This window comes from Brassica rapa, chromosome A08, assembly GCF_000309985.2.
Source record: "Brassica rapa cultivar Chiifu-401-42 chromosome A08, CAAS_Brap_v3.01, whole genome shotgun sequence".
NCBI lineage: Eukaryota > Viridiplantae > Streptophyta > Magnoliopsida > Brassicales > Brassicaceae > Brassica > Brassica rapa.
In genome coordinates, this window is record NC_024802.2 from 18,018,942 (window position 1) to 18,033,008 (window position 14,067).

A 14,067-nucleotide genomic window follows, 5' to 3' on the forward strand; every position below is an offset into this window, starting at 1 on the left:
TGAAGAACATTAGTTTTTTACTTTATATTAGACTCGTTGTTGCTGTGTAACTATATAAAGTAAAATATGAAAATATGTATTAGAGCCTTGACAAAAAAATATGTATTAGAGAAAAAAAATATGTATTATAGGTCACATAAGTTGTATAACAACTGTGCTCTAATGGTAGCTGGTTTTCTCTCAAAAACCCAAAAAGGTCAAAGATTTGAAGAATGAAGATTAAACAAAACTTACCAAACTTGTAACTGTTGTTACAAATAAAACAGAGACATTTGAAATAGTCCTCACAACTAATGATGATGAGACATTGGTTTTTCTTTTACATTTTAAACTTAAACCTTCTAAAGATTCAACTGCCTTCTTGCACCTATGAATCACTGAATCCTGTTTCACTTGCAGCCTTCTCTGTAGTTCAAGATTACAAACATTAGCAGCCACAACGGTAAATGTTCCAAAGACGCTGATGTGGGTATTGTGTATGTGCCTACACATTTCTCATGTTGATGTTTAGGCTATTTCTCATTCATGTCTCTTGACACCAGCATTTCCCTTTTACATCATCGCAACATATTCTCCATACTCAAACATCCATCCTGCATTTTGGGTAACCATAACAGCTCGAAAAGACAAACATCAGTGAAATACATGTCAAGAGGCAAATCTTTAAATTGTCTTTATTGATTTCTTTGATTACATCTTGAAGAAAAACATTGGTCATCCATGTTGAACATTCGAAAAATATGTGCGCCAGATTCAGCTTTCTATGTGCGATCATCAAGAGCCCCTGAAAAAAATTAGCCTCCCAAATCAAATCATGGGATTTTAAGTAACATTTTTTTTAGTTTGTATGCTTAACAAAAAGGCATTTGCGATGTAAAGAAAGCAATACCTTCAACTGTTTTTCCTTGATTGCAGAAAGCATTTCCTCTTCTCTCTTTAGCATTTCCAACAGATCAATAGCCTGCAACAAAGCTTAATCATCAGAAAAAGCTATATCATGTGATAGAACATACAATTCCAATAAATGATTTTTAGACAAACCTTACAAATGGCCCAATTAATCGTGGAGACACCTGCAAATAAAACATGCATAAAGATCATATTAGTTTTTTTTTTAACTTCATCATGGAGAAGAAGCCTAAGTCCGATTAGTATCCCATCTTCAAATAAGTAGTTGTTGATATATATTTTCATTTTAATTAGCGAATAATGATGAATCAAAAACAAATTCTTAACAAATACCTACTTAAAAGGTGAATAGTATCAGTATTAATAATATCTGTTTTCTGTATTTGTCAGTACCATCAATTATTCATATCAACAAAACCTAAAGAGCTCCGTATGTAATGTCGATTAGGTGAAGCAAATAGCTATTGATGAATCTGAAAATTTGAAGCGGTTTGGTTCTCGTAACGTCAAACCCACTGATTAAAAAAACAAAAGGTAAGATAAGGAGGACAAACTTTTCATTAATCAAGAGCATGACCACCGTCTGCCTGCGGAGAACAACCGGACTTCAAATCTGACAGCAGGAGAGGAGATAAGAGGTCAACATTGTTGCAGGTTAATTGAATGGAAGAGATTTGATCACAGCATCCTCATTATTTATAGTGTATATATCTCTGAAGTTTTTTTAGGTAGAAAAAGAAAAAATTAAATGTAACGTAGAGGAAGGGGTTGGTATAGAAATTAATGGAGAATCTTAATTACAATCGTTTCATGTTCGAACTTTTCGTGTTGTGGGCAGTCTGTTCGTGGTCTCTGACAAACGGTGGGACTTAGGGTTTAGGCCCATTTTTTACTCTACAATTTAAAAAATAAACAACAAAAGCCCAAACCATATCAATTCGTAATGATGTGGATCAAACCTGCAATCTGATTGGCTAGAATTTCCCATCCGACGTGGACAGGCTTAAAACACTCTATTTGTTCCTTTTAGTATAGAGTAGATATGTTGTTTTCAGTTTTACGTGATAACTACATACACGATCGGTCCAACTAAGGTGGCGTTTTGGATAACGAGCACGAGTTCTGAAGATAATTGTTTTGCGTGTAACTTGTCTATCGAACGGGTATACAATTAGTTTGAGCCATATTTTTTTTTTCATTTAATCCGACATTGTCCTCATTTGGAGAAGATCCAAATAATTAACCACGCTTGTTTTTTTTTTCTTTCTGTAAGACGAAAATTTTCTTAGGGCTTGTAACATATACTTATTTGGTATACAATGTTGATCAATGATATTGACATAAAAAGAGGTGAACAAAATAAGCCAAAGCTGTTCGATTTTTTATTCCCAAGTAGAAATATATCGTCATGTCTCATTACTAATCATAAATGGATCAAAACTGGTCTGTCCTGGTTTTACTTCCCCTTTTTAATCAGGACGACCAACTTTGCTCCACTGTCAAAACCGAAACTTGCAAATAAACCACAATCAAAAGAGATAAAAGAACTATTTCCCCACCTTCAATATTTTCTACCTCCAAATCCGATAATGATAACACCATAGTCGTCCTACAGTTTGTTAAGTCCACGGCTAAGTTCCACCACCAAAACCAGGTGGCGTTGGCCAAAAGCCACTGCCAACACCTCCTCCTCCATCTCCACCATCTCCAGTAACATAAGTCATGCATGATAATGGCACGAGACATAGCCCACGGCTTCTTAGATCCCTCGTCTCTTCCTCACCCCCTTCTTGTGGTATTGAGCCCTAATTAATTAAAAATAAGTAATTTTGTGGACAAAATAATAACATCCGAGTGATTTTTTATGTAAGCTGCAGTAATGTGTTATATGTTCTCTAAGCATATATACCAGTTGGGAGGTTTTTCCTGGTCGGTTCCTAGATGCTCTCATGTAGGGAACGCTTAGAGTCTGCCCATTAAACACGTAAGCTTGTCATTTGAGTTATGACAAATTTAGTATTTTTCTACATGCATGTATTTGTAATGTTATTAAATGATGAGCACGAGCATCAGCTTATATAAACATATATCTAATTATTCTTAATTAGATTTAAAATAAATGGGATCAAAGGTACTTACGAGTAGTGCGCCAAAGAGATATGATAAGATAAATATCAAATCTAGCTAATCTCTTTGCTTTAAAGGCAAGCTAAAAGCCTATGGAACTAATTATATTAGTTTATTAATTTTTTTGAGAACAAGTATATATTAGTTTTCGGATATAATTGATTAGCCCATACTCCATAGTCTTTTAAAGTTCGATAATTTTAGGACGTGTTGGATTTCTGTATGTAGATTATATACTAACTAATATAAAAAGTTGAAAATAATTGGCAAAGGGAGCTAGGATCAAGAAGAATGTCTGGAAGTAACATGGAATTAAAATATATTTTGCTTTACTCCGAAGGTGTCATGTAAATATGACTTCAACTCCATTTCTTTTACAATTTATTTGAATATCTATGTTCTATGTGTTGAGTAAGATCGTGCATGTACAGGTATGGATGTGTATGATGCGTTGAAGTAAATTACCTCGATCTGGCTCTGTAGGAATTTGATGTATCCAATTGCCTCCATTAGTACAGACGCTGTATCTGTCTGCACTTTAGCATTTTTAATCAGCTCAGCTAATTTATCATCTAAACATGAGTATGAAAATACCTTATCTACTTCGGAAAGTTCTTTAAAGTCAATACTATCTAAATAAATGGTTATAAATACTTTTTTCTATTGTAATAAAATTCAACATTATATAATTAGTATGCTATCATGAATTACACTTTGTTGATCTATAAAGGTTATGAACCGGAAAAACTGGTACTTGAAAACTTAATGGATCTATCCTCTTTAATTGTCAAATCTTAGTGCTATAGATGATTATAACTATTACGGCAAGAGTAATAATATAAGCAATTAAATTAATCGTTGCTAATTACCTTCCCAAATGGTGAAACCAACTGCTGCAGAGCTGCTATTCTGTCTCCTAACTTCTCTTTCCTCACCTGTTTTTCAATTTCCCAACATATAATCAATACAATGAACAATTAAACTCACTTTTGCTTTAGTTATATAGATTTAAAATGCTATAATCATTCATAAATTTTTAATTAGGCTTTAGCTAACTATTTTGTTTTAAGTTGATGAAGAAACAAAAGTAGTAACCTTGAAGGGTGGGCAAGAAGAGCGTGATTCCACACGCGGTTTCTTGGAAGCAGTTTCTCCTGCCTTTGGCGCCATCAAGTTATGTCTCTTCCCTTCACTTGCTTGAGGTTCATTACTGTATATTTCCATCTTCGGCACAAATAAAATTCCAATTAGTATTATTGCACACATAAATTACATATATATATATATTATTGTTTGTAATTATTATACGATATAAAGAACAATAATAGCTCCGACAATGAGAGAAACAATTTAACGAAAAAGATTCATAAAAAGACAATAAAACAAAGTAAGGAATAAAGAGAAAAGAAAAGAGAGAACAAAGGTTGATGTTTCAGCTTAAAGAGAGCTGCTTACGAATTATGTTAAAAGGTTTAATAGCTCAAGCCTTGGCCCTCCAACCAAGAACCACAGCATCAAAGAAAAAGGCGAATAAAAAGAAGATTAAAAGTTTATACGTATATATATATATATATATATATATTTATATATATATATATCTTCTTTTTTTCAAAACTTTGTTACAAAGCTCCAATATGTTTAAAAGGTCTCACACTTTCTCTAATCTGATTAATCTACTCTAACTCTTGATAACAGTATATCAGTTTCTTTCAATGTGTTCTTTCCGTAATTATTCCACCAATTTTATCATAAGATTTTAAAAACTTATTTTATGAGTCCAAGTGTTCAAAAAAGTTCTGCGAATAATAATGCAATATTTTCCGTTGATTCGTCAAGAAAAATGAATACATATACAGAAAACTAAGCTTTTAGACTCTTTTTGTGACTGACATAAAATTATGAGAATAAAGCTGAAAGGTTACCATGCCGTAGTATGATCCTATATATAATACTTTACTACTTTTAAAATTCAGAAATGAGGGTGAACCCAAGATAAAATATATACATAGTAGTACATTTTTTTTGTAACACATACATATATAATAGTGATATAGCCCTAAAACTTAATGCTCTCAGATGCACTAACTTCACAAAATCCACCGTCAGACCAATCCTTCAAAGCATCATTTATAATTTTTATATATTTTTTTTGATCAAATTATAATTTTTATATATAAAAAATAGAAAAAAGATATAAGAAATAGAGATACTTTTTCAACAAAAGAAATATAGAAAGTAATGACTTAAAATAAACTTACTTGATGACTAGGGGAGGAAGAAGGGTGGTGAAGTGTTTGCTGCAGATGATGATGAAAGGGGAGGCCAAAAGGAGTAAAATTTCCTCTAATCTCTTGAGAATTTAAAGGAGGAACAAAGACATTCCCTTCAAACAATCTTCCATCCAAAACTTGCATGTTCATATCAAATGGTCTTGGGGTGTTGCTTATCCTCTGAGACTCGCTCAAGCTTGATATGTTTACGCTCGGGTAAATCTGGCTGAAACTGCCTCTGTGAGATTGAGACGAAGGCGAGGATGAAGAAGACGAAGAGGGAAGGCTGTTGGAATAATCTCCATTGATGGGGAAGCCAGAAGATATAGTATTGAGAAGGAGCTTTTCAGTGTAGTCCTTGTGTTCATTGATCTTCAAGTAGTTTGTGATCACCGGACTATTTAACATGTCTGTGAACCTGGGCATGCCTTGTTGATGGTCTGAGGTAGTTGCTGAGGAAAGCTCTTCTTTGATCTTGTGAAGCCCTTCATGGTGATGATAGGAAGATTCATTATGTGTCCATTGTAAAGGAAAATCTTGTTGTTGGATCAAGGAGTGATTGTGGATGTTAGAGAGACTCATACATTCACTTGTGCTGCTGTTGTTGTTGTTCTCATCTCTTGTGTTTAACATCTCATTGTTGAAGTTATGACTCAAGCTCACACAATTTCTGTCACAAAATCACAGAGTGTTTTTTTTTTGTGTGAGTCAATGCAAACTTCAGAATATCATATATATATAAGAAGTTAAATATAATATTTGTATTTTATCAGCCACTTAAATTCTATCTTGTTGTCTTCTCACTAACTTATCTTTCAAAAATCAGAAAAAGAAGAAAAAAAAGGAAGAAGAAAGATTCCAAATTCTTGACATGTTGATACCAAGAATATTCAAAACACTCAAATAGCTGCAGAAACTTATAGCAAACACGTGCTAAATAAATATATATATATATATGGTCATGTATGTGTGTATATGTACATATGATACTAGAGAGGACAGATAGTGTGTAAATGGGAAACTTACAGAGAAATACCTCCTGGGCTCCATTGATGGACAGAGGAAGCTTCATAGCAAGAAGGGTGGGAGTTATTATCTAAGGATGAAGAAGAAGAAGACGACCCCACAAGCTGTAATTGATCTTGAAGCTGATGGAGATTAGCAGAGTCCATATGTATGAAAGATGATATATATATTTATTAAAGTTGCTCTCTGTATCTATGTGTATATCTTCTTCGTGTGTAAAGAAATTAGATGGAAAAGGAAGGATGATCTCAGAAGAGTTTCTCTTGAAAATCCCAAGAGATTTATAATAAGATGAAGTAATTAATTAGAATTGTTGTTGAATATCTCTCAAAGCTCCCTATTCCAGCACATCACATAACATTACCTTAGCTTTTTTGAAGCTTGACACATCTCTCTCTCCCTCTCTTTCTCTACTATTTCAAGTACCTATATTATGAAAAGCAATAAACCTTCAAAAGAAAGGAGGGGAAAATCATTTAATAATACAAGAACAAAAAAAACTATATTAAATATTTAAGTATAATATTCTTCTCTCTCATGGTCTCTCTCTCTCTCTCTCTCTCTCTCTCTCTCTCTCTCTCTCTCTCTCTCTCTCTCTCTCTCTAGAGTATATGCCCTACTTTTCTATTTTCACTATTTGCATATATATGTCACTACTTTGTATATAATTTTGTATTATCTTGTGTAGCTTTTATTATGCCCTCTCTCTCTCTCTACAATTAGAAGGAGATGATTAAAATTCCTGAAAGCCATGATTAGTGTCCCAAGCTCTTGCCTTCGATCCCAAGGCTTTGCAACAGTTGTCTCAGACGAGAAATGATGACATCCATCCATCTCTGTCTACTCCCACCCAGTCACCCCCACAATACAACGTTGCTTTCTTTATCTCTCACTCCCTTTATATGTATACTGTATACATATTGCTTTTTATTAATTAATTTTGGGATGTCTAGTGTAGTTATGAAATGGCTATCATGTAGAAAGTATACTGAGCCCAAACCCACTCCTGATTATAGAAGTTACGTTTTAACTGAACATTGGCCATTCACATGTGTTTGAACATATACACATATCCAAAAAATCAATTGTTATTCGTCATTCCAACCTCAGTAAATCCAAGCTACTTGGATGTAAGAATGGCTGTGGAATGTACGCACGGGGGGATGTACTAGTAATTTGAAAATTCTAAGAACGTCGGTCGGACAGTCATACATGTCAAAAAAAAAAACTTACCACAAAAAGAAAGAAAAAATTTCATTCATTTTTACGAAAATTGAAAGCCTTAGATTTGATCTCTTGTATCTCTTTGCTTTCACTGAAATGAATTCACGTACTTGCAAAGTATAATAAAGCTTGTGTATGCGGTTGAAACTTAGAAAGCCAACAACGGAACTCATTTTGTGCTTTTGAAGTGGACGCAGTTAGCTATTAGAGATGGAAATGATGATTTCGACGGCTTTTTTTTTACCTTTTTCAAGTGGAATTATTCTAGTAGCAGGAACCACCACCAAGAAGCTCAAATTAGAAGAAAAAAAAAATCAAATTAATTTACAAAGGACTACAAACATGTAATCAGTCATCACTCACTGTCATGATGACGTCAACTCCTCCAAAAGCATGTTGAAGTTACAACATATACAGAAATGTTAAATCCATAAATATATCTTAAAAATTTTAGGGCTCAAAATCATTGTTTCATCACTTCTTTATGCTCAAATGGGAATGTCAAGCTGGAAATGAAATGAGCGGAAGGGAATATACAATTGTTCTAAATTATTCAAAATTTTGGTGATCTCGAAAAAGACCCTACAAAAATATGCAGAACGAATGCCACGGGCTGAAAGCAGTGACAGATCAATAACTTACAATCAGCCGTCATTAACCGCAATGAAATTCAGCGGAAAGTGAACCTAACTCTTACGTTAGGAGTGAACCATTAAAATTGTGCGTCTCTGTTATTTTGCTTTTATTATGTTTTAAATGTGGGTCAGATCTGTGATCCAAATACTAACAAGAACAAACTAATATATATTGTTTATAAAGCATTTCTTATCAGTGACTCAAAAGTGCAATAAATTCAGAAAATGATTATACTACTGTTGATAAAGCTGTCACCAGTTCGATCGCATCTACGTAAATGTTTTATTAATCGACTCATTGATCGTGTGGAAAGCAACTAATTTAATCGATTAACCAGTTAGTAATTCGTATCAGTTCAGCCATATAAATAACATGATAAATAAGGTAAAACATGAAAAAGAGAGTAACAAGACTCGAATCAGAAGAAAGGGACATTGGAGAACGTGATGAGATCAGAAAGAGTATGGGAAAAACTTTGTTCTCACTTTTTGTGTTTCTTTATCTCTACTTGCACGCTCGCAAATCTCTTTTTCCCCCTCTAATTATATACAAGCAATTAGGCTAATTCCAATATCTGCTTGCGTAACAAAAATATATTGTAATGTCTATTTGTATCTTGGTGGTCCTTGGAGTTATTATGGTTGAGTCTGAATACTAATTGAGATAGTTTGCAAATTATAGAAATTTAAACTTTATACTCAACTCAGTTGGGGTTGACCTTAAAAAAATATTAAGGCTATGGACTAAAGCATGTATAGTATGGTCATGTTCCACCTCTAGGCATGTTTAAACTCATTTGATCATCTCTTTTCGGAAACACAGTGGAATAATTTTCCTGCGAGTAATATTTGAACAAAATGTGCTGTTTCAGAATCATTTACTAGTGACAGGATGTTAAGGTTTAGTGGAAATTTCCGTCTAAACATATTTTGTAGTTGTAAACATACCAAGCACAACTTTAAAATTTACTTGATAATGGAGATTTTGCAAATTAAATTGATATTACAAATCTCCATTATCAAGTAAACACCGAGCCTACGAACTACACAATTCCAGGGAAGATCAACTGATCCCTCCATCTAAAGGATCTGGTAAACCATATTTAAATCAAAGAAGATAAAACTAAATATCTTATTTAACTCAATACAAGGGATATATGTACTAATCTAAGATATACATCCAAATTAAATAAAAAGAATCAAGGCTCTTATCTACTTGAATACAAATCTTAAATGCGATAACTCAATAGAACATATAAACAATGCTAAATGAACAAACCTGTAGCAGTCTCTCGATCGTCACAAGCTCTAATTAATTAAGAACTTCATTCTAATCTCGACTATCTCTTCCATATTGAAGATTTATTTTGTTGTCAGCCGTCATTTTCTAATGATTTCCAAACACAAACACAACATAAGGAATACTGAATATTCTGAACAAACAGTTTGATGTTAAAAGGAAGATCATATAAACCGGATTTGTATTTTTTTTTTTTCATTGACTACTACGCATACTCTGCCGAAACTGTATATAGATGATGAATTGATAGATATGCTATTACTAACCTCTTGTATACAAATTGCATATTTTGATCTTATTCATCTGATCACTCGTTAACATTTCTAGCTAATATTCATATATATTATATATTCAAGTATACATATACACAAATGATATACAAGTGTATACATATGTAGATTATACAATCCACCAGGACGAGTATAAATCTAGCTTTCACGAATATGTTCCAGAAGATGAAGAAATGATGGGCTCCCTCGATCCATTATCCAACTTGACCGTAGATCTTGAAAAGCTATCATGTGTTAATCTATTGTATTGTCTACCTTTTGAAAAGTTTTCTAAGAAATATATGTATTAATATAAAAAGTATTAGGTGTAGGAGCTAAATTTGTTTTACATCAGTTACCAATCAGGGCTCCATCATCACCATCATAAACACATCACTTCAGAAATACTAATCGTTTTAATTAGTCACAAACTGGTCAACACTTCGTAAAGATAATTTTTCATAGATGGATCAGACAGTTTGATAGTGATAATACCATTAACTCGATCACACTTTTTACAATATAACTACTTATTTCCCCTTATCTTGCATATCAATATGTTGATATATATACATATATCTCTTGATACTTGATAGATATACTAAGAGTTTCTTGGTTATGAATGTTAATTTCATTCAGTTGATACGGATTAAAGGTTTGTAAAATGATTTTCAGAACTAAAGATCTGGTGAGCCTATATATGATAAATATATGTAGATATAATCAAATCATTATTGTAACATGGCAGAGAACACATAAAAAGACCAGCGAACTAGGGGCATCTTCATGCTTGCCAAAACCCTAATATATTATTACTTCTCTATACACTTTCACATCACATTGCACTCTCCAAAAATCATCAATAGAAGCAAATATTTTTTTCATACCGACTAATCATATCCGAGTTATTCAACCAAAAACTTAACCCTAAATTAAATCCATTCAACTGGACTTACAAACGCGGATTTTGTATCTATATTGTTTAAGGAAAGCAACTAATGCTAATATAACGATTTCATGAATAAGAGTTATCTATATAAATACACGATACAAGGCTATGCAGAAACGACGAGGGTTCATGATTAAATAGATTTCAACGGAAATTAAAGATGGTCGTCGATGGTTAATCATATGCATTATTATGTTAGAAAGGAAAAAATAAAATAAAAGATAACCTCTCTTTTTTTTGGGGTCAAATAGAAAAAGCAGAGAACAAAGTCCTTAAAAGGAGGGTTCTTAAAAAGTATGTTAAAGCATGTTTATTTATCTTAAAGTTGTCTAAGAAGAGGACAAAGGCTTTAGAGCAGGGGAATATATGCTTTCTCAATTTTAGGGCATCTCAGTCCAACATACTTTCCCCATCCCTTCTCTTCCTCATATTTTGTTTTTAATGTTTTTTAATGTTTTTTTAAAATTTCTTTACAACTACAAAATATCATTTATTTTATTTCAGTTTCATTATAATTTTCACTTTATACTATAGAGAAACTCAACCAGACACGCGCATGTGTTATGTGACTATATAAAAAATCCTAACACACTGCTATACATGGAATGCTATGTGACTATAACGGTATTCAGTAGTTCATCATCTACTATTCCTTTTTATTGATTTTTGGGGCTTGTAATCAAATAGTTTCTCGTCTTATAATAATCTATAATCAAATAGTTTCTCGTCTTTTTATTATGAATGTTGATATAGTTTGAGTTTATAGATGCTTGTTTTGTGTATATCTAGAGCTAAAACACACTAGTGGGTCCGATTGGTAATGGCTGTAGCTTTAAATATTTTGCTGTAGAAAAAAATCTGTAGATTTTTTGCTGTGGTTTTAGATTTTATTGCTGTAGAATTTTATTGAAGCACTAAAAAATTGCTTTGGATATTTGGCTCTGCAGAGCACTTGTACAGCTGTAGGATATTTTAAGAGCTGTGGTTTCAAAAAAAAAATTAAAGTTTGATTGCTCTGAATTTGGTGCTGTGGAAATAAATATGGCTGTGGACAGCACCTACAGCAACTACCAATCACCCATACTATGTATACTAATATACCTCTTTATGAACTTTCAAATCCACAAATAATGAATTTTGAGAAGATTTATAAACAGCTCCGTTAAAATGAATAAAATTCAAGTACGTTTTCAAATTACTAAAAGGAACAAAATTATTTGTACAACAAACAAAAACTTTTAAGATTATTGATTGGCAATGCAATGTGTTAGGATTTTTTAGGGAATTAAGAAGCTATGAGCTTTTAGCTCATCATGTTTTAGATAAGAAAGCATTTAAAAGTCGCTATTTTTTTGGCACTCGAACTCGTGATCTTGAAGATGCTCTCTTCTTTAATGTTAGTTAGTAACCGAGATTTGGTTTTAAGTCGACCATCGTCTTGATGCAACCTTTAATCATAGAGCAGCGGGAAAATTCTTATTCCCGATATTTGTTTGTTTATGATGTAAAAAAACTCTTGAAAAGTTGATAAAGCTTCGTATGGGTGTATTAATATTATATAACGAAGACGGCCGATACTTTCTACACGTGGTCAATCAGTATGTCTGCTTATCTACATAATTGATTATTTATGTGGTTAAAAAAAGTTAAGTCGACAATATACATGTTATACATGCTTATCCAGTCAATGAAAGGTAATAATAAACGACTTTTTGTTTGTTTTGTTTGATACTTGAAAAGTAATACGTATCCTGTAAAGTAAATGACACCGTCGACGGGCGATGGTGTGGTGGCTGCTCGGAGGGGCAGACAGGGTTGGAGGTGACCGTGGCGATATTTGAGTGAAGATTAATGAAATATTGTTGATTAATTGTAAAGTATAACTAAATTGATATATCTCTATACTATTATTTGCGAAGTGATTTTGCTGATTTGTGACATTCTACATGATTTTAGCAATTTTTTCTTATTTATCATATTCTTATTAGTTTTTCGATTAAATCATCAATTCAGTAAATTAGGTAATATAAATATTTCAAACTTTCTAATTAATTAATTTATTTAAATAATATAAATATTTCAAAATTTCTAATTGTAATTATGATTAACTTTTGACGATAAAAAAAAAAATATGATTAACTTTCACAATGAAATAAACCAATGAAATATTTTCATTATCTCAATTTGTTTTTAAAAAAAGTCTTCTTCTAAATTATCATTAAACTTTAGTTTTTATTTACTTTTTTATTTATTTTTTTCTTACTTGAATTTTGTGTGTTTTAGTGTTTTTCGTTATTTAATACATGTTTCTGGTTAAAAATACAAAGTAGATTAAGAGAGACCAAAAATTCACATTTGTACTTTACTTTATTATGTGAAATATTTGATATGTAATTATGTTCTTATGGTCTTATAGTGTTATAGTCTTCCTATGTGTTAAGGAGACGTAGACTGAAATAAAAATCGAAGAAAACTAAGATGATAAAGAATATAAAAATTAAGTTATTATAATGTTTAAATTATAATACGTATATTAATAACCTTTAGTAAAACGATTTTGCCTGCAATAACCATTAGTAAAACGATTATGCCCGCATGTGCGGACAAAACACTTAGTATTATTGTATTGTGCTATCAAGATGCATATATATGGCACTAAATAATGCTAATTTTTCTAAATATTTAATGTAAATATGTTAAAGATATTTTAAGATTAAGTTGATCTTTCAACTCTTTCCTATTAGTTATGAAGGTCGTCGGATTTCACAAGCTTTATAATCTTGATATATAAAATACAGTCCAATATATCTCTAATATTAATCTTGGTTTTTTTTATATAAGAAGACTAATTGAAAAAAATCCTGGTTATTATTAATAATATTTTTCGCAAATTTATAAACATTTGATGAGGTACAGAGAAAATCAACAATTTTATTATTATCAGTAGAATCGATAACCATTTGGCAGACAGAGTCCACTATATCAATCTAATGCAAACGCTATACAGACACGCTGTATCTAAACAAACATATATAATTGAGACACACACACGCATTAACGTCAAGCTAGTGATTTAGGTATCTAACTATCTCAATCTTTAAGAACATTAATTGTAAGGAGATTGTTGTGGTTTGAATCATAATTTTGTAATTCTTTTTAGCATTTGTGTTTGTACATTCAAAAGTTGTTTTTGGTTTGGGTCCAAAGACATGGTCACATGGGCTGGCGCCAAGGCATATGATCAAATCCATAAGCAAGGATCACTAACATAAGTGTCTTCTCAAAAAAAATGAGGGAATGAAATTAATAAACATTGGATGCAGTGAACCTTGGCTATGTATTCAACATACATCTCATC

General features: G+C 32.0%; 1 protein-coding gene across 9 annotated transcripts; it reads right to left on the reverse strand.

Annotated features, from left to right (window-relative positions):
- Window positions 1-178: 178 nt before the first annotated feature.
- LOC103835382 (transcription factor bHLH110) lies at window positions 179-11,407 on the reverse strand. Of its 9 annotated transcripts, XM_033277449.1 has the most exons (12): window positions 6,333-11,396; window positions 5,295-5,976; window positions 4,132-4,260; window positions 3,906-3,971; window positions 3,502-3,567; window positions 2,819-2,878; window positions 1,464-2,714; window positions 1,042-1,073; window positions 890-961; window positions 695-784; window positions 489-593; window positions 179-405 (listed from the first exon to the last, which is right to left on the reverse strand). In XM_033277449.1, exons 1-7 carry the CDS (start codon window positions 6,476-6,478, stop codon window positions 2,541-2,543), a joined length of 1,323 nt encoding a protein of 440 aa, XP_033133340.1. In that variant the 5' UTR covers window positions 6,479-11,396; the 3' UTR covers window positions 179-405; window positions 489-593; window positions 695-784; window positions 890-961; window positions 1,042-1,073; window positions 1,464-2,540. The 9 variants fall into 9 exon arrangements, with proteins under 9 accessions (XP_033133340.1, XP_033133338.1, XP_033133336.1 ...); XM_033277447.1 differs by having other exon boundaries at window positions 179-593; XM_033277445.1 differs by having other exon boundaries at window positions 489-784.
- Window positions 11,408-14,067: the final 2,660 nt, after the last annotated feature.